Source organism: Mirounga leonina, unplaced genomic scaffold (genome assembly GCF_011800145.1).
Source record: "Mirounga leonina isolate KUSES-001 unplaced genomic scaffold, KU_Mleo_1.0 Mir_171, whole genome shotgun sequence".
Classification (NCBI taxonomy): Eukaryota; Metazoa; Chordata; class Mammalia; order Carnivora; family Phocidae; genus Mirounga; species Mirounga leonina.
Window position 1 is genome coordinate 4,781,779 of NW_023270436.1, and position 25,926 is coordinate 4,807,704.

At 49.0% G+C, this 25,926-nt stretch overlaps 1 protein-coding gene across 1 annotated transcript in view; it reads right to left on the bottom strand.

Annotated features, from left to right (window-relative positions):
* Positions 1-25,926, bottom strand: part of LOC118018372 (transmembrane protein 132B) — a 324,057-nt gene that overhangs the window by 200,332 nt on the left and 97,799 nt on the right. The window contains exon 2 of the mRNA XM_035016819.1: positions 6,671-7,562. Coding sequence (XP_034872710.1) covers positions 6,671-7,560 — 890 coding nt within the window. The 5' untranslated portion in view covers positions 7,561-7,562. The remainder of the gene's footprint in view (positions 1-6,670; positions 7,563-25,926) is intronic.

Here is a 25,926-nt window from a genome sequence, read left to right on the forward strand (position 1 = left end):
AAAAAAAAAAAAAAAAAAAAAAGACCAGGGAGCAGAATTCAGCAGACTAAGGTGATATGACCCCTCTATGCAATGTGGGGCCCTTCACTGGATCCTGGAGCAGAAAACGGACATTATGGGAACAACCGGAAGTCTTTAATAATGCCTATAGGTTGGTTCATAATTTATACCAATGTTAATTTCCTGGTTTTTAAATTCCTGCTGTGACTGTGTGTGATGTTAGCATTAGGGGAAACTGCAGCTTTTGTGACTTTTCCCTAAGTCTAAAATTACTCCAAGACAAAAGGTTTTAAAAATAAATGAAATAAAATTTAAATGTACTGCATTGTTTCCATCATAGCACTTAGCACAGGTTTCAATTGTGTATGATTTTGCTCATTTGCTTGTTTATTGTCTCCCTCCATTGAGAATGTGAACTTGAATTTGAACTTGAGGGAGTGTGAACCCACTCTCTGCAGCACGTGCTCAACCCGCTTGGAAATAGAGACTAGGCTGCAGATGTAGGATACGCACTTAGAACTTAGTATTGTCTTGCTGTTGTTGTTACTGTAATTGATTTTTGTCAGACCCTTTCACGCGAGAAAGTTACACTGGTTTCTATTTATGGTGGCAAATGTTAGCTTTCCTTCTTCAATGTATTTGTATATATTTTACAAAGTGACTTGATTTAAAGAAAAATAGTAAATAAAAAGTGCAAGAAGGGGGGGCCTGGGTGGCTCAGTCGTTAAGCGTCGCCTTTGGCTCAAGTCATGGTCCCAGGGCCCTGGAATCGAGTCCCACATCGGGCTCCCTGCTCAGCGGGGAGTCTGCTTCTCCCTCTCCCTTTGCCCCCCCAACTCATGCTCACGCTCTCTCGCTCTATCTCAAATAAATAAATAAAATCTTTAGAAACAAAACAAAACAAAGTGCAAGAAGGCACCCAGATATGACTTGACTTATGAAGGGAGGAGGTGGTGGTAGCGAACACGACAAGATCACAAAGGTGGTGTGTGAATTACTGAAGTCCAGGACATACCGACACAGCCCATGTAGAACTAGAAGTGAGTCAGTTCTCACATTATACGCAACAGGACACTCTTGCCAGAATTGGAGCCTCAAAGCATCCAAACCTTCAATACTTATGAAACTCTTATGTATTTACATCATGAATTCATACAGTCCTGACAATTTATACCCTTTGTTGAAGAACAACGTCTTGCAGTACCTCCAGATTCATTCATTCCTCCAACAAATGTTTCCTGAGCACTTACTATGCGCCAGGCACTGTTCTAGGTCCTTAGGACACATCAAAGGAGACAAAAGTCCCTGCCTCACATTCTAGCAAGAAGAGGTGAACCGTTAATAATGATATATCACATCATTGACAAAAGTGGTACGTTCAGAAATCAGAGCAGGGCAGGGGGTAGTGGGATGGGGGTCCAGTCTTAAATGGGGAGGGGGTTGGGTCCTTTAGAACACCGGTGACTGTTGCTGATGGAGTGAGTGGGAGAGTCCTAACAGATGAGCTCGAGGAGACGACAGAGCCAGATCATGCAGGGCCTGCGGGCCAGTGGAAAGACTCAGGCTTTTGCTCAAAAAGAGACTTCAGGGGGCAAGGGAGGAGGTGGTGAGGCTCTTGTAGGTGTCCAGCCCAGAGAGAACCCTGGCTTGTACCTGGGTCACAGCAATGGAGGAAGTTTGATTCTGGATATTTGAAAGGAAGAGCCCCAGCATCTGCTGTCATTCATATGTAGGGTATCAGAGAATGAGAAAAGCCAATCACAGTTACTAGGTGTTTGACCTGAACAACCAGAATGATGGGCTGGCTACCAAATGAAATAGAATGGGGCACCTGGGTGGCTCAGTTGGTCAAGGGTCCGACTCTTTTGGTTCAGGTCATGATCTCAGGGTTGTGAGATCGAGCCCCACATCGGGCTCCATGCTGGGCATGGAACCTGCCTAAGATTCTCTCTCTCTCTCTCTCTCTGCCCCCATCCCTCTTTAAAAAGGAAGGAAGGAAGGAAGGAAGGAAGGGAGGGAGGGAGGGAGGGAGGGAGGGAGGGAGGGAGGGAGGAAGAAATGGAAGGAAGAAAGAAATGGAAGAATCGTCTGAGCACAAAGGTGACGCTTCATAGTCACTTAAAGCATCCACTGTCCCCGTGTGTACACAGGGAAGCTATGGCACAGAGAGATAAAGTAACTTTCCCAAGGTCACACAGTTGGTATGTGGCAGAAGCAGGATTCGAACACTGGCAGACTGGCTCCAGAGTCCATGAGCTTAACCCCTGGGCTCCACTGCTTAACAGGATGGGAGGTCAGCCCAAGAGGCTCTCTGTGTGAGCTGAGAGAGAGCTATTTTAATAAATCAGACATAAAGTTTTCCAGGATCTCTCTGAGCCTCAGGGACATTATATTTGGAGTAGGGAAAATTTCATAGTACTTTGAACTTTCTTGGAAGTATAACAAAGATCTACCTGAGTCCAGCCCAGCATTGCCTTGCCAACAGCCCTCAACCCCTCCAAACTACTTTACCACCCCTTTGCCAAAAGGCTTTTCAATGCATGGTCAGGCTTAGATACTAATGTTTAAGAGAAACTATTCCGGCATTAGAGAATAATCAACCCAACTTTGTTCAAATTGGCCCCAATACAATATGCAGTCTGAAATAGCAACGTGACACATGAAAACACACACATCTCCCCTTCCATACGTTTTCAGCTCTGAAATTCGATCTCAGCAAATCTTGTGCATGTTCACACTTTGATCCAGGGCTCCATCTGAGCCAGAATGAAATATGTCACATTTCATTCATAAGAGACATCATTAAAACAGACAATCCGTTATGTTGGAAAATCACACATTTCCCTAGGCCTAAAAACAGTGTTTTATTTTGAGAGATGGTATATACAAATGGACAACAACCAGACCAAATGTAATAATAAAACTCCGACCCACCACCTTGCAGCAATCAGGACAAAGAGCCAGACCATGGCCTCGCGGTCATCAGCCCAGAAAGGTCTGAACTTGGTGCAGGACTGCCAGCGTCCCTTTTTATCGCCTCTGCTTCCAACTCAGGGCCAAGCAGGAAAAGCCATCATGTAAGATGCTCCCTTCTTGTTAACCTGCCTCTGGCCTCCCCATGCCAGCAACCTCTGACCCAAGCAGACCTGAGCCTTCCCTGCTTTCCACTATAAGCTCCCCAACTCCTGCTTGCCCTTGAGTCTCCGCCAAACGCAAGTGATGGTGACGGACTCCCTGGGCGTAGCAAGCTCTGTCTAAATAGCCTTTGCTCTCGTTCGGGTGATCCACAATTTCAGTGCATTTTTCTGTGGCCGTGAAATAAAGCGTAATAAGGAGCAGTCCCTTCTAGGAAGGCATGAAGGTAAGAAACTAGATGTTGACCCAGAAAGGTTCAATAGGTAGAGACTGGTCCCCACCTAGACATACAGAACAGCCCAGGAGAGTAGTTTCAAATGAGAGCTCCTGATTCATGAATGCAGACCCGGGCCCCAAAACCAGTGCCTCCCCGCTGCACAACTTCAGCAAGCAACCCCTAACCTTTCCAAGTCTGTTTCCGCATCCACAGAATGGACATGAATAATACTTTGTATGGTGCCCGTGATAATACTGTAAGAAAGTGCATATAAATAAAGGGTTAACACAGAGCCTGGCACACGGACACATAAAAACGTAAAGCGTGAGGGGCTCCTGGGTGACTCGGCCCTTCAAGGACCAGACTCCTGATTTCCACTCAGGTCGTGATCTCAGGGTTGTGAGCCTGAGCCCCGCGCTGAGCATGGTGCCTACTGAAGATTCTCTCTCTCCCTCTGCCCCTCCCCACCCCTACTGCTGCCCACTCTCTCTAAAACAGACAAATACATTCTTTTTAAAAAAGTAAAGTATGCATTAATAGTATCAATTCATATATCACAGCACCGTAATAGCATCAACCACAGTGAATAACCGCATCAGTTCGCACCTGCTGAGCACCCAGTGTCCCAGGCGCTCTTCGGCTCTCGTCTCACCGGCTGGGATGCACCTGCTGGTCGCGCGGACGCACCCGACACACACAGTGAATGAGGTGGTGACATCCGCCTGCAGAGATTAGAATCCAGCCCCTTTTAGCATTGCAGCTCCCTTTTTTCCAACAGTACTTGAGGAGACTCCCAATGCAAGCGCCCGCAGGAGCCGGAGAGATGACCCAAGGGGGAGAAGAGGGCAGGTGTGAGACCCCGGGGAGGCCGGGGGGCGGTGGGGAACCAGGCAGGGCACGACGCACGCCTCACTGCAGCCAACCGAGGCCGGGGTGCCAGAGCCTCAAGACCACCGAGAAAACTAAGTGAAATCCCCCACCGACAGAGCTCGGCCGCGCTCTTACACCGGGGAAGGCCAAATGCGCCACCGCGCACCCACGCGCGCACGCGGCCTCGATCTCACTGTGGCCGACAGTTTGCAAACTCTAGGCTAGGAGCTTTTTCTCCGGGGCAGCACCAAGGCTCCACAAGCGCAGTTTAAACAAGGGTGTGGGACATTCCTTGGGTTGACCCGCCTCCTCTTCATCCCTCTCCATCTCCCGCCCCCGCAGCATCAGAGCCCAAGGGAGAGGGAAAGCCCCAGAGGGCTCTGCAGAGGAGGACGCCCTGACGGCGCTGAAACCAAAAGGCCCCGTGGCTGCTCTTCCCCGGGGTTGACAGTTCGTGCTTGACCTCCCCAGGCGGAGTCCGAGGGAGAGCCCGTTTCAGCTCTCACATCAGCTTCTGCGGGGGAGAAAGAAGCTTGGGGGTTTCTGCCCCTCACCACGGTGACACTCGGGGCCCTCCCCAGTCTCCATGTGGGGTCCTCTTCCAGCCCCACTAGCCTGCCCCTCCCTAAACTAGCCCCCAGCTCTGGCACGGCTGTTGGGCGCACACAGCCTGGGTGCGGCAGCTGCCCCCGCCCCTGTCTTCCAGCCAGGAAGGGGGCTGCGAGGGAATGAAGGGCACCTAGAGCCTTTCCAGAGCCCGACCGTCTGGGTGCACACCCACCACTCCCTAGCTGTGTGACCCTGGGCAAGCTACTTAACCTCTCCGTGCTCTGAAAAATAGGGATATTAGCAGTACTCACTTCCTTGGGTTGTTCATTGTTAGAACCCAGTGAGTTGATGCATGTGAACAACTCAGAATGTGGCCTGGACGATTCTCGGTCCTCAATGAAAGTTAGTTAGTACCATTTATGCCATTTCCCTGGCCTGAAATGCCTTTTCCAACCAGGCTCCAACGCTTCCCTGACCACCAGACCATCTGTTCTCCCTTTCCTCAAACTTCTCACCAAACAATGTTCTCGCTACACCAAGGATGGCAAAGAAGTTAAGTGTCAACCACTCCACCTCACATGGACATGTAGGGGCTGCCAGGAGTCCTGGACTCAGTGCTAAAACTGATTAACAATGTCTGGCGTGGCAGAGGGAGAGCTGAAGCACCAGAGTCCACTAACAACGTCTGCCATGCAGAGGGACAGCCGAAGCGCCGCAATCGACTAGCAGTGTCTGTCCGGGCAGAAGGTACGCTCATCCGCACAAGTGCAGAATCCATACCTTTGCCGTTCTTGGTGTAGAGCAAGCATCTGATGCTGCTTTGCAGGAAGGAATCTCTGCAGAGCAAGACCTGGGCTTAGACCACCGCAGCCCGACCACTGGAGTGACTACCACAGGGCGGGTCCAAGCCAAGTTCTGACTCCGTTATCACCAAAACTAACTCAAGAGGCTTCCAACAGGAACTGGGCTTCCTGCAGCCTAGGAAACCCGCCTGGGATCTGCCGGAGCCTCAGCATCCACACCTCCAAACAGGTGTGATCTGTGTCGCCTCCCTCAGAAGCAAAGGGACTACACTGGGCTTACGACGCATCCCACTTCTCACCTGCAACCAGAAAAACAGGCCTCATTGACATGGCACCACCTCGGCATCTGAGCACCGGGGAAACCACCACCGGCTAACACTCGGTGAGGACGCTGTTCCAAGACCTTCCCTAACCTGACTGATCCTCACAGCACTCCCGAGACGTCCAGCCCATCATAATCCCCATCACCAGCGAGGGAACAGAAGCCCAGAGAGGTTAGACGATTTGCCCCGGGACACACAGCCAGCAGGGGCAGGGCCACTGCCATCCACGAAGCTTTGTGAGCACAATAAGCTAAAGACAGGTTTGCCCCCCCAACACAGAGAAGTAGCCCACTTTTTCCAATCCTAAAACTGCATCTTCATCATACAGAGACTGCTTATTTGCTTTACCAAAGGATTCTTTACTGATTCTTCACTTGATGAAAACCTGAGAGGTCGGACACATTGTCTTGGAAAGCTCTTCCCTGTAGTTGGAAAGCGGAATTCATTTACCAAGTTGCCACTTAGGGCAGCAAGTCCAGGCCAGCAGTGACAGATTCGGAGCGTCACCAGAGAGCTTACCTGCCAGCCTACTTGTTTTCAGTCCTGGCTTCACAACAGAATGACTTGGGGAGCTTTTAGAGAACGTAGATGCCCAGGGCCCACGCCCAAATACCCTGCTTTGCTTTGCTGTCTTGCATGGGTCTCTATTCTGCGTTTGTCAGTTTCCTCACTACACGGGATACTCAGCAGATGAGCAACACCACTATTAACTGACAATTCATCAATGACCAAAAGTCGATTTCCATTCTGTCCAACCCAGCAAAGCCACTTACCTCAGAGTGAAGTGGTCTGCCACAGAGCTGCTGGTCAGAGAGACCAAAAAGGTGGCCGTGTCCCCTTCCCGGACGAGGTTCAGGGGTACTGAGATGACGACGTTCTCGTCCAGGCTCACCAGGGACCACTTCAGATCGTCTTGAGTTGGGTAGACCACCACACTCCCGATCCTCTCCCGGGCTGGAGGCACCTGCTGGGGGCTGTCCTGGCCAGAGTGGATGTTGTTCTCCCACTTGCCATCCTCCTCCAGTGGACATTGGCCAGCCTGGTCAGCCGGGTACAGTGTGAAGAAGAGCTCCATCGCAGTGCCCCCCAGCAGAGCCGGGATTTCCTCCTCGGGCTCCAGGTCCAGCCCAGAGCTGAACCACTCAGGCAGCAGCTCCAGCTCGGCCACACACAGCCCCGGGTCCCCTTGCAGCCGACAGCTGGCCGCCACTTCCCTGGCCTCGGGGAAGGCGAACATCTTGACGCATGGTAGATCTTCCTCTGGGTCGCTGTCGTTCCAGTCCATCCCAGTGATGTAAAATAAGGTCTGCACTTTGGGTCTGTTGGAGTAGATGGAGCTGTCGAGGATGTGGGATTTCAGCTTCCAGTTGAAGGGAAACTTCTCCATGTTTCCAAAGGCCGGGGAAGTCAACAAGAGCTCCCGCGGGATTGTCTTCTCTGCTGAAAATGGGCCATAGCTGGCATTGATGGCCGGGGGGGTCCTGGCCCGGTAGACAAAGAAAGACTCCACCCGCGCCTGCAGACTGGAGTTCCTCGTGACGTCCTGGTTGGCTTCCTTAAGGAAGAAGGCCTGCTCCGCATCGGCGATGTGGAAGCTTGTGGGTAGATAGGCAGGGAGGGAGGAAAACCTCTGCAGGCTATCCACGATCCCCCGGCTCTCCATCTCTGTGTGAGAAAGGAAGGCAAAGGAAGAATAAAGGCCAGGCCCTGAGAAGCCAGGAAACCAACACAGTGAAGTCTGCACCCACCGGCCCAGCAATCCGCCCCCGGCCACGCTGGGCCGCCCCTGGACTCAGCACAGGGTTCTTCAGGAATCTTCCAAACCAGCCAGTGTTGAGCGGGAAGGAGCTCATGTACCACTGACCCAACAGTCTGTGGCTGCACAGTCCCATCCCCCACCTCACCCAAGAGAAAACATCGCCTCCTCCAGCTCTCTAAAGACAAGTGCAGAGGATCACGGCCCTCTTTGTTAGGTCGCCCCACAGAGAGGAGGCTGTGCACCTGCAGAGCCCACCCGAGCCAGCAGCGTGCCATTGTATAGGACTTGCTACGGCTTCATCGTTTGATAGTTGCGCTTCTTCCCATCCCTCCCAGACGTGGCATCTACATGGACATTCAGACCGCTCAGTGATTCTGACTGAAATGAGGGTGAAGCTATGGCTCAGCGTTCCTACTTGTAGAACGCTTGCCTTCTGAAATCCTAGTGGGAATGCATACAGGTTGATTTATCTACAGGGATGTCCACTCGGCATCATTTTGCATTGCACACAAACTCAGGAGTGCGTGTGCCGGAGCCAGAATCCCGGCTCTGCTGCTTCCTAACTGAGCCATTTCGCAGGTTGCTTTCCCCTCTCTGTGCTTCGAATGCCCTCGCAGAGCAGGATGTAAATGTAAGTCCCGCCTTATTGGGTCATCGTAAAGAGTAACGAGTTAGCAAATATGAAGTGCTCAGAACAGTGCTGACACACATAAATCTCAATCAGTCATGCTATTGTTACTATTTTACTGTTAATTAGTTTAAACCATTCTAAAGGTTTATCAGTAGGAGACTAGATAAACTACACATTTTTACAGTGGGGTAATAGGCAACCGTAAGAAAAATGAGGTAGAGGGGCGCCTGGGTGGCTCAGTCGGTTAAGCGACTGCCTTCGGCTCAGGTCATGATCCTGGAGTCCCGGGATCGAGTCCCGCATCGGGCTCCCTGCTCGGCGGGGAGTCTGCTTCTCCCTCTGGCCCTCTCCTCTCTCATGCTCTCTCACTCTCTCTCTCTCAAATAAATAAATAAAATCTTTAAAAAAATAAATAAAAATAAAAAAAATAAAAGTTATAAAATGTATGTTAAATACAGCTTTGGAATTTTTAAGCTGTGTACAAGGGGGGGATAAAATGCTTATAAAATAACTGTAATAGGGTGCCTGGGTGGCTCAGTTGGTTAAGCGACTGCCTTCGGCTCAGGTCATGATCCTGGAGTCCCGGGATCGAGTCCCGCATCGGGCTCCCTGCTCGGCAGGGAGTCTGCTTCTCCCTCTGACCCTCCTCCCTCTCATGCTCTCTGTCTCTCATTCTCTCTGTCTCAAATAAATAAATAAAATCTTTAAAAAAAAATTTAAAAAAGAAAAATGAGGTAGAGCTACATGGACATACTTGAAAAAATGTCCACAATATGTCACTCACTAAGTATAAAAAATTATAAATGTATCCTATATGATCCTACTTAGATTTTTTAAGGTTCCATATTTATGTGTGGTATATATATATATAAATGTACATATAATTATGTTTGTGTGTCTATAGAACCAAAGAACAAGGTTTTCACTTTTTGACATCTAGGTTTCTACTTTCTTTAAATTTGTTACAACTATGTATTATTTTGTTAATTAAAATATATACATAAACATGTATATGTGTGTTTGTATACATATATAGCTATGTGTGATTGTTTCTTTCAAGTGGGAAAACACAGACCCAACAAGCTTTTTCAAACTAAAGAGAGTCCACCAGGAACCAGGGTTGGCAAATCAGGCCAAGAACAGACAGGGCTTCTTCCCTGCCCAGAAATAATAAATCTCCAACCCTAGAGCCAGTGCAAGAAGAAATGCAACCAGGCAGCAGTCTTTGAAATGTAGCATTGCTAGAGGATAAAAGGCAAATAAATACCACTCCACAGACTCTAACTCCTGGTAACTTTTTTTCTGCAGCCATTACAAATTCTGCAAAATATACCTTTCCATTGATTTAATTTTGGGGCCCCTTTTCAAGGCTCTCCTTGGTGAGCTTTCCTTGCCAAGAGGATGACAAAATTGTAATTAGGGATTGGGGAAAAGATACAACCATGTAGGGGCTGATGCATCCTTTTTGCAAGAAGGTGTTCAGAAAGCAAGTTCTCCACAAAATACTGCATGATCTCACTAGCATGTGGAACCTAAAATAGTCAGATTCACAGAAGCAGAGAGTAGGATGGTGATTGCCAGGGGCTGGATTTGGGGAGGGGAAGTGGGGAAGTGTTGGTCCAAGGGTACAAAGTTTTAATCTTGCAAGATAAATAATCTCTGGAGATCTAATGCAGAGCATGTGACATAGTTAACAATCCTGTACTGTATGCTGTAATTTGCTAAGAGGATAGTTTTTTTTTTTAAGATTTTTTCTTATTTATTTATTTGACAGAGAAAGAGACAGCAAGAGAGGGAACACAAGCAGGGGGAGTGGGAGAGGGAGAAGCAGGCTTCCCGGCTGAGAAGGGAGCCCGATGTGGGGCTCGATCCCAGGACCCTGGGATCATGACCTGAGCCAAAGGCAGACACTTAATGACTGAGCCACCCAGGCGCCCCTAAAAGGATAGATTTTAAATTAAATCTGAACACACACACACACACACACACACACACACGGTAGCTATGTAGAGGTAATGAATATGTTAATTAGCTTGGTTGTGATTATGTATACATGAGTACTTCTATCAAAACCTCAAACTGTACACCTTAAATATATATACTTTTTATATGTCATGATATCTCAAGGAGGGAAGGAGGGAGGATGGATCTTTTCAAGTGTCATCAATATGGCCAGTCTTTGTCAGATTAATTACTGGAGAAGCAGGGTTATTACCCATCCACTCCTCTGATTATCTATCTATCTCTACTACTCATCCATCTTCTATCCAGCACTGTGGCATGTGGGGCTATCACAGAGACAAGACAGATGTGATTTCTGCCCCAAGGAGCTGGCACATCTAACATACATGAAGCAATTAGGGAACCGAGCATTAACACCCTTAAAAAAGGCCCATCCCAGCAATTCCCCACCTGCAAGTAGGTTCGTCACAAGCATGATTTATCACGGCAACATGCCGGAAGCAACCTATAAACCCATCACGAGGGAAATGACTAAGTAAATGATGAAAGCCATACTGTGTGTGTATGACATTGAGTGGTTATCAGCACCACGACTTTAACAAATATGAAGCGTCATGAGAAAACACTTATGACATGTTAAGTGAAAGAGCAGACATCAAAACTCTATTTAAATTATCCCAATTGTGTTTAAAATATATATATATATGCACATAATGTTATATAGAACACATAAGAAATACACCCATAAACATGCACACCATATATTGACTTTCATCATACAGACACGTGTTTCCTCCAGAATGTATCCTATGGATTGCCTAGGATTTGGGTGGAACACGGGGTGGGGGGGTGTAGAAATTACTTTGAAGAATTAGCCTCATCTACTGCCACCACCAAGGGGCAATCTGTATTTTGACAATGTCAAGCGATGCAGAAGTGCCCTTCCATAGGAAATTTAAATTAGCTTTTTGTTGGTTTATTTCCCCTCTCCAAACCAGGAGTTTAAATTCTAGGTGAATCTGACCATGAAATAAATGGCAACAAGGGAACATCTGCATTGAGCAGCAATGACAGCACCCTTCAGCGGAGCAAAGTGGACGCCCAGCCGACCAGACTTGGGAAGTAAGAGGTGGGTCCAAATTTCACCTTCTCATAAAATGTAGGGGAAGCCCAAGGCAAGGTTTAAATTCTGACTTATTTATAAATGTGGAAAAGAGGAAATTAAAATATATGCCAAGTTTAATATGCTCTGTTTTCATTGTGGATTGGTTTATTTTTCTTATCATTTCTGTCAATATTTTATACCTCTCAAAAATTGATTTGCAAGAAATTTAAAGCTGTGCCTCCTCTCTTGTTTATTGTGGTCAACGCCTGCATTTTATCTGAAACCTCACAGTGTGAGGTTTACAATCCTGCCCCACCATAACTCAAGCAAAATGCAGTACAAATTTTGTTTGAGAGCTTATATGGAAAGCCATAAACATCAGCTGCCAGGACCTCATTTCATCCTCAAACCAGGTTGCAACAAAATATGATATCTGAATTTAGGAGTATTTTATAAAGCCATGGGACTCTGTGCTGAGAAATATATCCATGGCCTGAGAAGCTATCACCCGTCCCTCTGATCCCCAAACGTCATACAGTGGCACCATTGTTTTTCCCACTGGCAGGTAGACCAGTCTGCTGATATCCTAGAGGGCTCCTCACCACCCGTCCGGAGGAGGTGGGTCCTGAAAGCATGACATGAGGGAGTCTTAGGAGGCCCAGATGAACAGGGCTCATCACTGTGCTCCTTATGAGCCAGAAAGAGAATCAAGCTCAGGTTCACCGAGAGCACAAGGTGTGCTGGAGGAATGCTCTGCAGCTTTGGCAGGCTCGGAACCTCCCAGAATGAAGCAATCCACAGGGCACAGGTCCTGGTGGAGTTCACTAACATCGCCAGCCCAACCTGGTAGCTAGTTATCAATCTTGTGGCTACCGGTCACCCACCGAACAGCAACGGCTTGTGACATTTCTGCAGCTGAATGTCTTTTTCTAATTCACGCAAGACAAGTCAGGCCCGGACAGCCAAGTGTAGGAGGCTCTCCTTCCAGTGGGCCAGGCAGCCAAGTCTTTAAAAAACACCAGCAAGACACATTCCTCACTGATCTGTCAAAGTGTGGCCCTGACTAACAGCTGATAATTCTCAACTCTTTCCTACACAGGGTAGGAAACACATCAGTCATCCCTGGGCCTGCCCACCAGTTTGATTTAGATGGTCTCAGGCGGGGCCCGATTGTTTCTGTGTTCCCTAGATGACTCCCCTGAACAGCACTGACACCACGGAGTAGGCAGTAGGTGCCTTGTGTCTACTCAAAAACTAAGTCATTCATTGCCTTGGTGGCAAGTCTTGGGTCATATGCCAACAAGTTCATTAAGCATTAGATAGGACTATAAATTACAGTGATAGGAAAAGATAAAATACAGAGAAATCAGGGCCAACGCAATCGTCGTGGACATCACCATTTACATAATCCTTACGATGCAGCATCATACAGGGACTGACTCCTCATCTTTCCAATCTTTTGGTTAGGAGGATTTGATTATTTTCCCCACTCATAGATGGAGAAACGGAAGCACGGGGGTTTATGTGACCTGCCTGAGATCACACAGCTTGTAAGCAGCAGAGGCGGGATTCCGTGCAAGCAGGCCAGCTCTGAGCAGAGCTCACAGTCCCAGCCACCACGTTCTGCTGCCACAGGAAAGCTCAGCAAGCAACATCTACCCTGTAAGAGCTCGAGCCATGACTCAGAAGAACTGCCAATGTGCCTCCGAACTGCCCAGCTCTCAAAGCACAGGATGAGGTCACTAGTTGGACGCTGTCCATAACATGAAAGCAAGAAGCAAAGCTTTTCCTGGCTCTGAGAGAGATTCCTCTGTGGGGCGCTCCTGAAGGGCCCCTGGGGGGTAACACAGCACCTTACAAAAAAAAATCCTACCCTTCACATCCCCCTCCTTGAACAGGCTCCCTTCCCAAACCAGCCAAGGGCTTAGAAAGAGGTAGGGGACAGGACATTGGAGATTATCATATCCTCAGGCAAAATCTGAGGTACAAATGTTCTACAGAGACAATCAAAGGCCAATGCACAATATTTAAAACATAAGGGAGAGTATCAATCTTTTGATTCATGACATTCACCACTGCCTTCATGCCGAGAAAGCCCTCGCCATGTCCCAAGATCAAATACACGGTCACGGATACTTTCACCTAGTTTTCTGTGAGTGGGTGTATGTAGATGCCATGTGTGTGTCCACATTTTTACATTTAATTCTTTTTTATTGAGGAATCTTTGACAAAAATTGTGTATATTTAAGATGTACACTTTGATGATTTGATACACATATATACTTTGTGAAATAATCACCACAATCAAGCTAATTCATCTCAGAGGGTGATGGGTATGTGAATTACCTTGATTTTTTCTCTTTTTTCTTTTTTTGGTAGTGAGATTATAGATGTCCCCTTTTTGTGGATTTCAGGTACTACATTTAAATCATGAATCCACCTGAAGTCTCTAGGTGGATAATGTGAAAGCAGAATCTGGTGGGAGTAGCACAAACTATATGCACTGAATCAGCCAGGGCACTGATTTTATTTGACTTCACAGTTTAGTGGGGGAGGGGAGTTATCGGAAAACTTGGTGATGAAGTCGTTAAAGAAGTAATAAGTTAAAATGAGGTCACAAGGGCGGGGCCTAATCCAGCATGAGTGGTGTCTTCATAAGGAGTTGCGCGCCCGTGTGCATACACATGAGGACGCAGGAGCTGTCTACAAAGCGAGCAGAGAAGCCCCAGAAGAAATCAACCTGCTGACGCCATGATCTTGGGCATCTGGCCTCCAGAGTTGTAAGGAAATAAATTCCTGTTGTTTAAGCCCCTCGGTCTGTGGTACTTTGTTATGGCAGCCCTAGCAAGCTCACACCAGGGTTACTATTTAAATCAAATTTCTACTAGCTAGGCTTGCCTATTTTTTGCCTTCCACGCTAACTGTAACATCTTTTTGTCAACTCCCATGCCAGAACTCAAGCGGACTCTTACCTAGAGGCGAGGCTCTGCATATGGGAGTTATGAATGCCTTTCAAATTTCTGATATATTTTTCTATGTGTTTTCAACTCTCATAGAACGAACATGTGCTTATTCAAGCTAAGGCAAATATTGGTATTTTTCCTTTAGAAAGAAAGATATGGAATTTGATTTTAAGTGGTAGACTGAACACATTTCCCCACATCTCCACAGAAACCCCGCAGAAGTAAAAACATAAAAGTGCAAAGAAGGAATAAACCTATTATCTAGAGAAATGAAGGAAGGCCATCTGAAGATAAAATATTTCAACAAGTCTCTGGAAGACAACAAGTGGATGAGAGTGTATTGATGGGCAAGATGGCAGAGGAATCCTTGGGCTAGAACATTCTGTGAGTGCCACAGAGGGGCTCCGGGCTACTATGCCCACAGGGACCTAGACTCAACGTTGGCACACACAGCAAGGACGGGGGGAGAGGGGCTGAAAACCAGGGGAGTAACTAAATTCTGTAGATGGGACACCCACTCCAGGCAGACTCCACCCACTGTCCCCTCCCTGAGTAAAGGCAGAATACTTATCTCCAGTCAAAACTCAACCCTTCTCTGAGGAGATGGCATTAACGCCCAAGAAAAATGTCAGACATCCAAGTGTAGTGGGTGCTGGCGCTCTCATCTTGAAAGGGGACGCAGGTGGGACAGCCACCATGCAACCACGGGGACCAAAGTTACACACAGAGAAAGTTAATGTGGGAAGTCAGAAGGAGCTAGCCACAACATGAGATAAAATAAACAAAATAAAATAAGCTGCTACTTGCTTAAGCCCCTGTGGCCAGAGATTTCTGTCACCTGCAGCCAAATACAATGTTAACTGCTAAGAAAACAGAATAGGAAGGTGTGTACATTAGCTTGGTCCTCCTCTCTTATACAGAGAGCATTACTGTCTAAACATGTTAACACAAGGGGTGAAAGTAGAGTAGTAGGTAGAGTTATTCAAACAATCAGCAGCAGAACTGAAGGCAGAAATGGCTGGCCACGGCTGGCTTTGGGGAAGGAGATCAAAGACACAGAGGGATGGAAGTTATGCCATATCATTTTATTTTCCCCATATGCACTCAGGGCTATGATGATGAGCAGGCTTTGTCTGTTCGAACCCGAAACTAGCCAAGCAGGGGAGGGCAGCATTGAACAGTGTTGGAAATTGGAGCAGGGGAGCGAGGGGAGAGCAGCTTTAGTCTAGACAATGAGGCATCGCGTCTGTGGGAGAGATGGCTACCTGCCAAGAAAAAAAAAGCCGTCTTGTCCATAGTATTGCATATGGCCGCCCAGCCAGGAACTTGCCCAGGCTCTCCTGCATCCAGGGGCCTTGGCACTAGGGCTGGCCAATGAAATATAAGTGTTATATATTACTCTGAAGCCAAAATTTTTATCTTTTACCTTCCAGCAGGGAGAAGAGTCTGAGGCCCCAGGTCGTGGCAGAGCCATGAGCTGGAAGGAGCCCGGGCCCTGGAAGGAGCCCGCATCTCTGCCTGGAGGAGAGCCTGCCAAGCGTGAACACCCACACTGGATGTGAGCAAGGAACCACCTAGCGCACTAAGCCACGGTGACGTGCATGCGTGACAGGAGCTGGTGACACCGCACCGAGACCACACCGCCTGAGCTAACAGTTCAGACAGCTGTGATCCCGCCTGACCAAAAACTTAAAACAAATCGCACACCTCTTCCTTCGTGTAAACTGGGCTTTTGTTAGCGCGAGGAGAAAGATGTTCAGAGATACGGAGTGAGGAGCCCTCAAGCCAACAAGAGAGATTTCCGTGGGCACCAGATGCAGAAAGAGCATTATTAAACCAATTATATAAGATCTTAGTGACAGTAATTTTGACCTCCTATAGGCACCATCAGCTGTTAAACAGTAGGAAATGTTGATGACCTTGTTCGAATTTCCATTTATATTTACTCTAAATTGGACACCTCGGAGACTGTTTAAATAAAAAAGGGAAATTCACTAAGGGATGCTGACAGCTCAGCCCCCGTCTGCAGGGGGGGCCTCTGCGGCTCACTAGAGGCAAAGGGACAACTGGGCTAGACCCTCAGGCCTGCCACCAGCTCAACTGATGTACCCAGACAAGTCACTTCACCCCTCTGAGATTCAATTTCCCTCTGTGTCAAAGGGGGTGTCACTTCCTGCCACCCTCCCTGCCACCATGAGGGAAACCCAGCATGCAACTTATTCCTATAAACCCATTTACAGGAATGTCATACGTGGAGCCCATTTGCTTTGGACTTCTCACTTGTTCAGACCTGACTTCCAGTCATTGTTGATATCAAACATAATTCTTGGAGGCGCCTGGATGGCTCAGTAGGTTAAGCATCAGACTCCTGATTTTGGCTCAGGTCGTGATCTCAGGGTCGTGGGATCGAGCCCCTTGTTGGGCTCCACACTGAGTGTGGAGTCTGCTTGAGATTCTCTCTCCCTCTCCCTCTGCCCCTCCCCCTGCTCTCGCTTGCACATACTCTCCCCCTCTCAAAAAAAAAAAAAGAAAAGAAAAAAAGTGTGATTCTTTCAGATCACACAGAACCCATACTAAGTCTAAACAAAATTGGAATTTAATGGCAGTCAGAGCTGGGGAGTCTAGGAGCAGGCTAGCGTCAGGCCTGGCTGGATTCAGCATCTAAACAATGTCATCGATAAGGGTTTTCACAAATGTCTTCAACTGGAGAATGGGTAAACAAATGGTATACCACTGAATGGAATAGAACTCAGCAATAAAGGAGAGCAAAGGATGGATGCACATGGATAAATTTCAAATACATTCTCCTGAATGAAAGAAAGCAACCGCAAAGAGCTACCTACTGTATAATTCCACTTACATGACGTTCTAGAAAAATCTCAACTAGAGGGATGGAGAACAGGTCACAGACTGCTAGGAATTATGGGCTGGAGAGGGTCTGACTACAAAAAAAAAAAAAAAAAAATTTAAGGTTGGGGTGATGGAACTGTCCTGGATCCCGGCTGGGGAGGTGCTTACACAAAACTTTGCATGAGTCAAAAACTCATAGAACTATATGCCAGAAAGAGCAAATTTTACTGAAAATATATTTTAAAAGTTGTTTTTTAAGATGCATTTTTATCCGTCACTCTGCTCTCTTCCATGGAGCTGGTTTCATTATCAATACGCACGTCACAGAACCATTAGCATCACCCAGCCTCACAATTTCCTTCCTTCACGTCCAACAAGACCACATCGCAAGGAAGAAGCCGGCAGGGCATCTCCTTGTCTCTGACGGGTCACAGCCCATCCCTGAGCCAATCACTGCGGCCAGAGGAATGGCCTGTTCTGATTGGCTCAGCCAAAGTCCCGTGTCTCTCCCCAGGAGCCTGGAGGTAGATGAGCTCCAGCTGAAGTATGACGTGCTGGTGGAGGGGGGTCCCCCAAAGCATCATCAGGGTACCATTTGACAAGACGACAAGATGTTCTTTGTAGGAAGCAACACAAAAATCCACTCAGTTACCCAAATGGAACAATTTCCACCAGATCAAGGCTAATTTCTTTACTGCTAGTACTACTCTCAACAACAAGGGTGTTGAAAAAAAAGAAATCAGGAATACACTGCAGTCACAAACCAGACATCTTAGCAATTACGTGGAACAAATGAGTTTAACCTTTGGAGTCTGACACACTCCGCTTGAAACACAAGTTGGATCACTTGAACCCAGGACCCGCATGCAAAAAACCAACATCCACTGCAGGGCTGATATGTTTACTTTAGAATATTGAGTCTCCAAAGTGATCTCAGCAGGCAGTGGTAAGACAACTAGACACCTTGCCCCAAGCTCAGAAGGGCCCATGGTTGTGGGCTTAATGTTCTGCTGTCACACTCCACACCTCTGAAATTCTTAAGAGCTTGTCTTTGAACTTGTGCTTTGTGCGTGAAGAATAATGGGACAAGGAAGCAGACTCACCAGTTGCTCACACTATGCTCGTCTGCTGGGCCTTGCTGCTCTGTTTGCACCCTGCATTCTGGATGCCCCAGGAGCCCAGATTTCCAGTGGACCCATGACACGGGGGAGGTCAGCGAGACCCAAAGCAAGCACTGATGAGCGTCCTGCAACTGAGACGCATAAGCAGGGACGACAGCAGAGTGCTACAGAGTGCGTGCCAATCAAGCACAGTAGACACAGCTGAGGTGGTTCTGCACCGCATTTCCATGGTTGTGGGAAGAACAAAATGCATATGCACTTCTGAGCTACGAAATACGAAATACGACTGGTGTCATTTGCGGATTCTGCATTTGGGTTAATTGCTCTTCTGTTTGCATTTACACCTGGTATTGTGCAATCAAAAAATGAACGGGACACCACATTAACAGAATGAAAGATAAAAATCCTGTGACCACCTCAAGAGATGCAGAAAAAGCATTGGACAAGTGCAGTGAAACACCGCTAACCCAGGCTAGCCCGGGTCAGTCCAAAATCATTCATGGAATACCTTTCCTTCTCTTTCTTCATTTTTTCAATACAGTCTACTCTTTTCAAACATGCAGAGTAACTAAAGGAAAGGAAACACACACCTTGTCTTTGTGGCTGATCCCTAGAAAATCTGCTTTAATGAATCTTTAAGATTGTTTTTTAAGGGGGAGGGGCACCTGGGTGACTCAGTCAGTTGAGCGTCCGACTCTGGATTTCAGCTCAGGTGATGATCTCAGGGTCATGAGCTTGAGCCCCACAAAGGGCTCCATGCTGAGTGTGGAGCCTGATTAGGATTCTCTCTCTCCCTCTGTCCCTCCCCCCAGCTCATGCACACACTCTCTCTCTCTAAAAAAAAAATTTTATTTTTTCAAAGATTTTATTTATTTATTTGACAGAGAGAGACACAGCGAGAGAGGGAACACAAGCAGGGGGAGTGGGAGAGGGAGAAGCAGGCTTTCTGCTGAGCAGAGAGCCCGATGCAGGGCTCATGGGTCACGATCATGACCTGAGCCCAAGGCAGACGCTTAATGACTGAGCCACCCAGGCGCCCCTCTAAAAAAATTTTTTTAATTTTAAATAATTTTTTAAGGGTTAAGAGTTTAAACACCATGATCTCGGGGTCCTTAAACATCTCTCCCACAATCCCATTGACTATCTGGTTGCTTGAAAACCCCATTTCACTTACTATAAAAACAACAACAACAACAACAACTTAAGCCCATTTCCGGTCTGCATTAATTTCTCGCAACAATCAAGCAAGTAAAGGAGCCTGGGGATGAAGGGAATGCAGAGCAGTGATGAAAAGACAAGCAGAGAGCCAGGCCTGCCTTTGAGGAACTTAGTATTTTAATTGAGAAGGGAAGACAAATCTACATTTAAAACATTGGTAACAGGGCACCTGGGTGGCTCAGTCCTTAAGCGCCTGCCTTCCGCTCGGGTCACGGTCCCAGGGTCCTGGGATCAAGCCCTGCATCGGGCTCCCTGCTCTGCGGGAAGCCTGCTTCTCCCTCTCCCACTCCCGCTGCTTGTGTTCCCTCTCTCGCTGTATCTCTCTCTGTCAAATAAATTAAAAAAAAAAAATCTTTAAAACATTGGTAACAATAAAAGTAAAATGTGTATTGTTAAGGTGCCTGATACAGGTTATATGTGTTGCCAAACCTCAGAGAAAGAATAGATCGAGACTGGTTGGGAAATTATCCCAAGTTTCCCTTTAGTAGCATCCAGTGAATATTGGTAGCAAGAGTAAGAACAGCAGTAACAGGGAAGTCTCCTGTGTCCACAGTGGCCCAGGCGCTGTTAACCTGCTTCACGTGTATTAGCTCCTTACGTGTTTATTCTTCACGTGAGTGTGTGAGATAGGGTATTATTCTCACATTGTTTTATTTTTAATATAATTAAGCAATTTGAGTGCTGTTTCCATTTTATAGGTTAAAAAAGGAAGGCACAGAGATGTCAAGAAACCTGCCTACGGTCCAACAGCACGTAAAGGGTGGGGCCCAGGCTCTACCGGCTGTTCTCTCTGTAGGCTCCTGGGACCCACAATGCTTCTGCTGGTTTCCCTCTGTTCGGCTGCCGGGCTGCAAAGGTCCAGACTCCGTCACCTGTTTCCCAAAGCAAGTAAGGGCTCCATTATAGCTTTTGACTGATGATATAGCCCAAAAGGGGCGCCTGGGTGGCTCAGTCGGTTAAGCGACTGCCTTCGGCTCAGGTCATGATCCTGGAGTCCCGGGATCGAGTCCTGCATCGGGCTCCCTGCTCGGCAGGGGGTCTGCTTCTCCCTCTGCCCTCTTCCCTCTCGTGCTCTCTGTCTCTCATTCTCTCTGTCTCAAATAAATAAATAAAATCTTTAAAAAAAAAAAAGAAGATGTTACAGGGGTGCCTGGGTGGCTCAGTTGGTTAAGCGACTGCCTTCGGCTCAGGTCATGATCCTGGAGTCCCGGGATCGAGTCCCGCATCGGGCTCCCTGCTCGGCAGGGGGTCTGCTTCTCCCTCTGACCCTCTCCCCTCTCATGCTCTCTGTCTCATTGTCTCTCTCGCAAATAAATAAAATCTTAAAAATATATATATATATATACATATACACATATATACAGCCCAAAAGTCTGCAGGGTGAAACCCACAGAAAGGAACGGAAGCTTCCTCCCCACACTGGCCCGGGGGGCTATGCAAGGAGCTTCTGTCCAAGGTAAACTCGCTTCTCAACAGGAGCTCCGGGCGGGGGTCCCGGGGGGGACGACACAAAAACGAAAAACTCTCAGCTCCTCTTTTCTCGGGCTTAATTCAGCGCCGGGCAGTCAGCCTGGGAAGGGAGGGGCACAGAGGACAGCGCTCCACGAGGCGGAGGCAGGTGCAGGGGCGCCGCCCGGCTGCCCCCGACCCCGACCCCGACCCCTCCGCCCTGCCCGGGGAGACCGGGGCCGCGTGTGCGGCGACACCGCCACCTAGTGGCCGAGGGTGCCGCGGCTGTGCGTCAGCAGGTGGTCGGCTGCCCGGTTCCGGAGCCGAAACCCGGACCTGGGGCGATCTGGGGATGCGCGCCAAGGCACACCGCTGCTTTCCGACAGAGCGCCCTTAACAAGCACGATGACTCCACGTCCCGGGACTCCGGGTGGCGAGTCACAGAAAGCCCAGCACAGACGGCTTCGGGGAGAAGCGTGTCCCCTCCTCCAGGAGGCCCTCCGCCACCGAGCCCTGGGAGGAGGTGAACGTGCACCCCGCGGAGAGGACCCGCACGACCTTGCCCGCACCCTGCGCCTTTCCCCTGAGGAATCCCACAGAGCAGGGGAAATGGCTCAGTGGCATCCTTCCCCGGAAATCTGGCTGCTTTACGAAAGGGCCTTTCCTTCCCTTATTCATATGCATTCGCTCCAGGAGGAAATCCTCGCTCTCTCAGGCCAAACTCCCCTGCTACGCCCTCTCACAGGCCACCAGAGCAGGCGACCGTGGCTGGAATATCAGGCCACCTCTGGGCCGGCTGGCCACCACGGTGAGTACCTCGGCCCCACGAGGAACACGTGAGACGAGGAGGCAGGAATACGCTCTCCCTCCTCGGGTTTTGTGGGTCTCCGCTGGGCTGGGTGAGGCATGCCCATCTGCCTTAGTCCACTCTGGCTGCTACACCAAATGCCAGACAGGGTGGTTTGAACCACAGACTGTTACCTCCTCACACTCCTGCAGGCCAAGGAGTCCAAGATCAAGGTGCTGGCCAATTCGGCACCCAGTGAGAGCCCGCTTCCTTGCTTGGAGTTGGCCAGCTTCTCCCCATGTCCGCACATGGCAGACAAAGGAAGCTCTGGTGTCTCCTCCACACCTTGTAAGGGCACCGATCCCGTCGTGGGGGTCCTACCATCATGACCTCATTTGACCCTAATGACCCCCCAAAGGCTCCCACCTCCTCATAGCATCACACTGGAGGTCAGGGCTTCAATTTACAAATTCTGGGGGGCACATAACACAAGGGCATGCCGCCATTCACCCATCAGGCGCTCGCTGAGGGCTCAGGTGCACAACGGACCAATGCAGCCTCGCCCTGGCAGAGCTCAGCCTCAGCGGGGCATGAACCTAAATGAGCCATTCCATAAAGAAAAGCAAGGGTGTGACAGTGGGGGCACCGAGGAGGGGTACATCATGCCACTTGATGGAACCGAGAACGGTAGGACCTACAGACAAGGTTGGATAGTGTCTGCCAAAACTCCCGTCCACCTGCAACCTCAGAATGTGACCTTAGTTGGAAACAGGGTCTTTGCAGATGAAATTAGGTCATGTTGGATTAAATCCAATAATTGGTGTATTTTTAAGAGAAAGGAGAGGGATTATCACAGATACAGAGAAGACGGCCACGTGAACATGGAGGCAGAGATCGGACTGATTATGTCCACAAGCCAAGGAATGACAGGGGCCCCCAGGAGCTGGGACAGAGGCATGGGATAGGCTCCACCTCAGTGTCTCCAACAGGAATGAACCCTGCCGGCACCATATTTGGAATTCTGGCCTCCAGAACTGTGGGACAATACGTTAGTGTTATTTTAAGCCCCTCCGTTTATGGTCATCTGTTGCAGCAGCCCCAGGAATCTAACACAGAGCCCAAAGGACAAACAAAATTAACCAGGCCAAGAGGTGGGAAAGAGGGTTCTGGGCAGAGAAAAACAGCAGGGGCAAAGGGCAGAGATGGCGGAACATGGAGGCCTGCCGAGGACCACAGGGGGCAGTGAGGCTGCAGCAGGTCTTGGGGGAAAGGGAGAAAGAGCTCCAGACCGGGCTGGAGAGGAAGAAGGGTCCAGGCCATGCAGGGCCGGCTGGAGGCCACTTGATCCCAGGGGCAAAGGGAAGCCACTGAAGTGGCTTACATCATGGGAACATGGCACCATTCGATGCAATTCGGCAAACCCTCACCCTGGAATGATGAAGGATGGACTAGAAGCAGGAATGACCAGGACAGAAATGGATTCAAAGGTCCTGGTTATAGAGGGTGGTGATCTTTGTTATATAAATGAGCCAAAGATGGCCCCCGAATCTTGGCCCCCCAAATTCTTTACTTCTTCAGAGGAGGCTAGGACCATTACTTCAAAGATCGCTGGTGCCAAACTCAATTTTTTACATATCCAATTGCTTTAAATATAGCCCAAATTGGCATATTTTTAGCCACTTAGAGCCTGCCTGCTTTGCATCCCCCGTGAAACTGCACCAACATCTGCTCCCCATGAATAAGAAAATCGCTGGACTACAAGAGACCCCCCCAGCCGCTGCTGCCCTGTGGAGCCCCCTGACCTGGCAGCTCCCACCAGGTGCTGAGGGACGGCACTCAAACACGAGCCCCCTGCCCAGTTCCCTCCTCCCCAGGGAGCGCTCATCCTCTCTTTCCACCTGGGCAGGGGGGCCTCTGTTTCTGAAAGAGTCTCCTCCAGTAGGGGACTCCCCGAACATGCAACCTGTCCGAGTGCTGCCCAAACAAAGCTCGTGGTTGCTGCCATCCCATGGTCAGATATTTCTGTTTCAGCAGCTCTGATATCCCCAATCTCACCACCATCTATTCTGCAGAAAGGCTTTCAGGATGGAGAGAAGATGCCAGAGATGGAGTGGACACGAGAGAGGAGGGAGTAAGGGTGTCGCTGGCTTTGGGCAGGGGTGAGGCCGGGCCAGTCACTGAGCGGGGAGAAGGCTCAGGGAAGCTGAGAGCTCTGCTTGGGGTAGTGATTTCGAGACACGTGGGGTGGGAGCCCCCATGCCCCTGAAGACGTGAGGGAGAGGCTGAAGCTCAGGACAGAGCTCTAAGCACAGAAGTGGGGGTGTCGTCAGAGGGAGGTGGTGACTTGGTCATTGGAAGAAGGGGCGAGGGACCTGCAGGGAAGAGGAACCCAGGAGGAGGGGCCCCACTGCGCACGGGCCTGGCAGGTGCCCAGGAGCCTGCAAGAAGGCTTAGAGGGGCATCCCGGAATAGGGGGGAGGTAGCATAGTCAGAAGGGCCATGCAATGCGGGGCAGGCTCTGGGAGGAGGGAGCTGTCCCTGAGAAGTAGCTCTGAGGACCTGGGGGAGGGGGACAGTTTCAGCGGAGAGGTGCTCACACAGTGGTGGTGGCAAGGGCCAGCAGAACACGAGGAAGGGAAGTACACGGAACAGACAGCTCTTCCCAGAACTGAGGCTGTAAAGAGAGGGTCCAAAGAGGAGTTAGAGGGTCTGGACCCAAACCCCTCCCGCTCACTCCAGCTCATTCCCTTCTGATATCCCTGGTGGAGACAGAAGTGGTGTCCTTCCTGGACCTTCCACGGAGCGTCCCCTGCAGAATCTGGGGCAAAGCCTAGGGCCCTAAATCTCTGGCTTTCCTCCAACCTCCCAATCCCTAACTCCTGCCACCCCCTTCAAACAGCATCAAGCTGATGTTTACCACTCAGGTTGCTATGACAACGGAATGTCAGAGTGTGCTCCATTTTGAGCTCATACGGTCTTTACTGAAAACAGGTCAATGAGGAGGGCAGGTAGCTTTTCCAGCAGAATCTGAAATACTGAAACAGAGAACGTTGAGCCCAAGACCAATCACTCAAGGAAAGACTAATTCTTCTCCCCCAAAATAATGAACAGATCTCAAATCAGTTCTTCTGAAGGTCAAAGGCACAGGGATAGGCCAAGTGCCAGACCCTTAGGAGTCTTGTTCTTATTATTAGGTATTTTTTCGTTGCCTTCCCAGCATCTATGTCTCTTCTCCCTTTGGGGAAAACTTGAGTTATTTGGTCATCGATGGTCACACAACCCAACACAGGGCATTAAGGAAGACAGAAACATTCTGACGTGTGTAGAGGCTCCCAAAAGAGCCCTCCCTTCATCTCAGGGATAGTGTGATGTGGGGACGCGAGCCCAGAACTGCCAAAGGATATCACCACACTGAGCGGGGCCCAGAGCCGCATGGGGCCACAAGCTGGAGCCAACACCAGGGAGAGAAGCTGGAAGCCAGCGAGAAACCAGGCCCTTAGAGATACAGTCTGAGCTGCGATGGAGCTGCCACCTCCTACATGGGGAATCCTTGTACACACATGACTCATTCCGTGAGGCACGTCAAAGAAGAGCCCATGGCAGCCCATGAGGCTCCATGACTTGTGTATACAGAGAAACTCCCACCCAGAAGACAGGGAGCCAAAAGCTGGAAAAAGATACATAAAGGTCCTTACGAAACCACAAAGGGTAAGGGGCAAAACACAAGAAATGAACCCCCTCTTCAGGGTGCTCAGCCAGCTTCACATCAGATAAGAGAGGTCCCATGTTTCTGGAATTCTTAGCAAAAATGTCAAATCCCTGATCAATGACTTTCAAATGCCACAACCCATGCATTCAAATAATCATTCTTTGAATACGTAATGAATAAATACATTGACAAACAGATTACTCTCTAATCATTTCTCCAATGCTGCCACTTCTTCCAAAAACAGTCAGACCCAAACCAAGCCGGTCTGTACTGGAAAAATCGCCCCAGTTTCCGTAAAGCAGGTGCTTTTTTTTTTTTTTTTTTAAAGATTTTTATTTATTTATTTGACAGAGAGAGACACAGCGAGAGAGGGAACACAAGCAGGGGGAGTGGGAGAGGGAGAAGCAGGCTCCCCACAGAGCAGGGAGCCCGATGCGGGGCTCGATCCCAGGACCCTGGGATCATGACCTGAGCT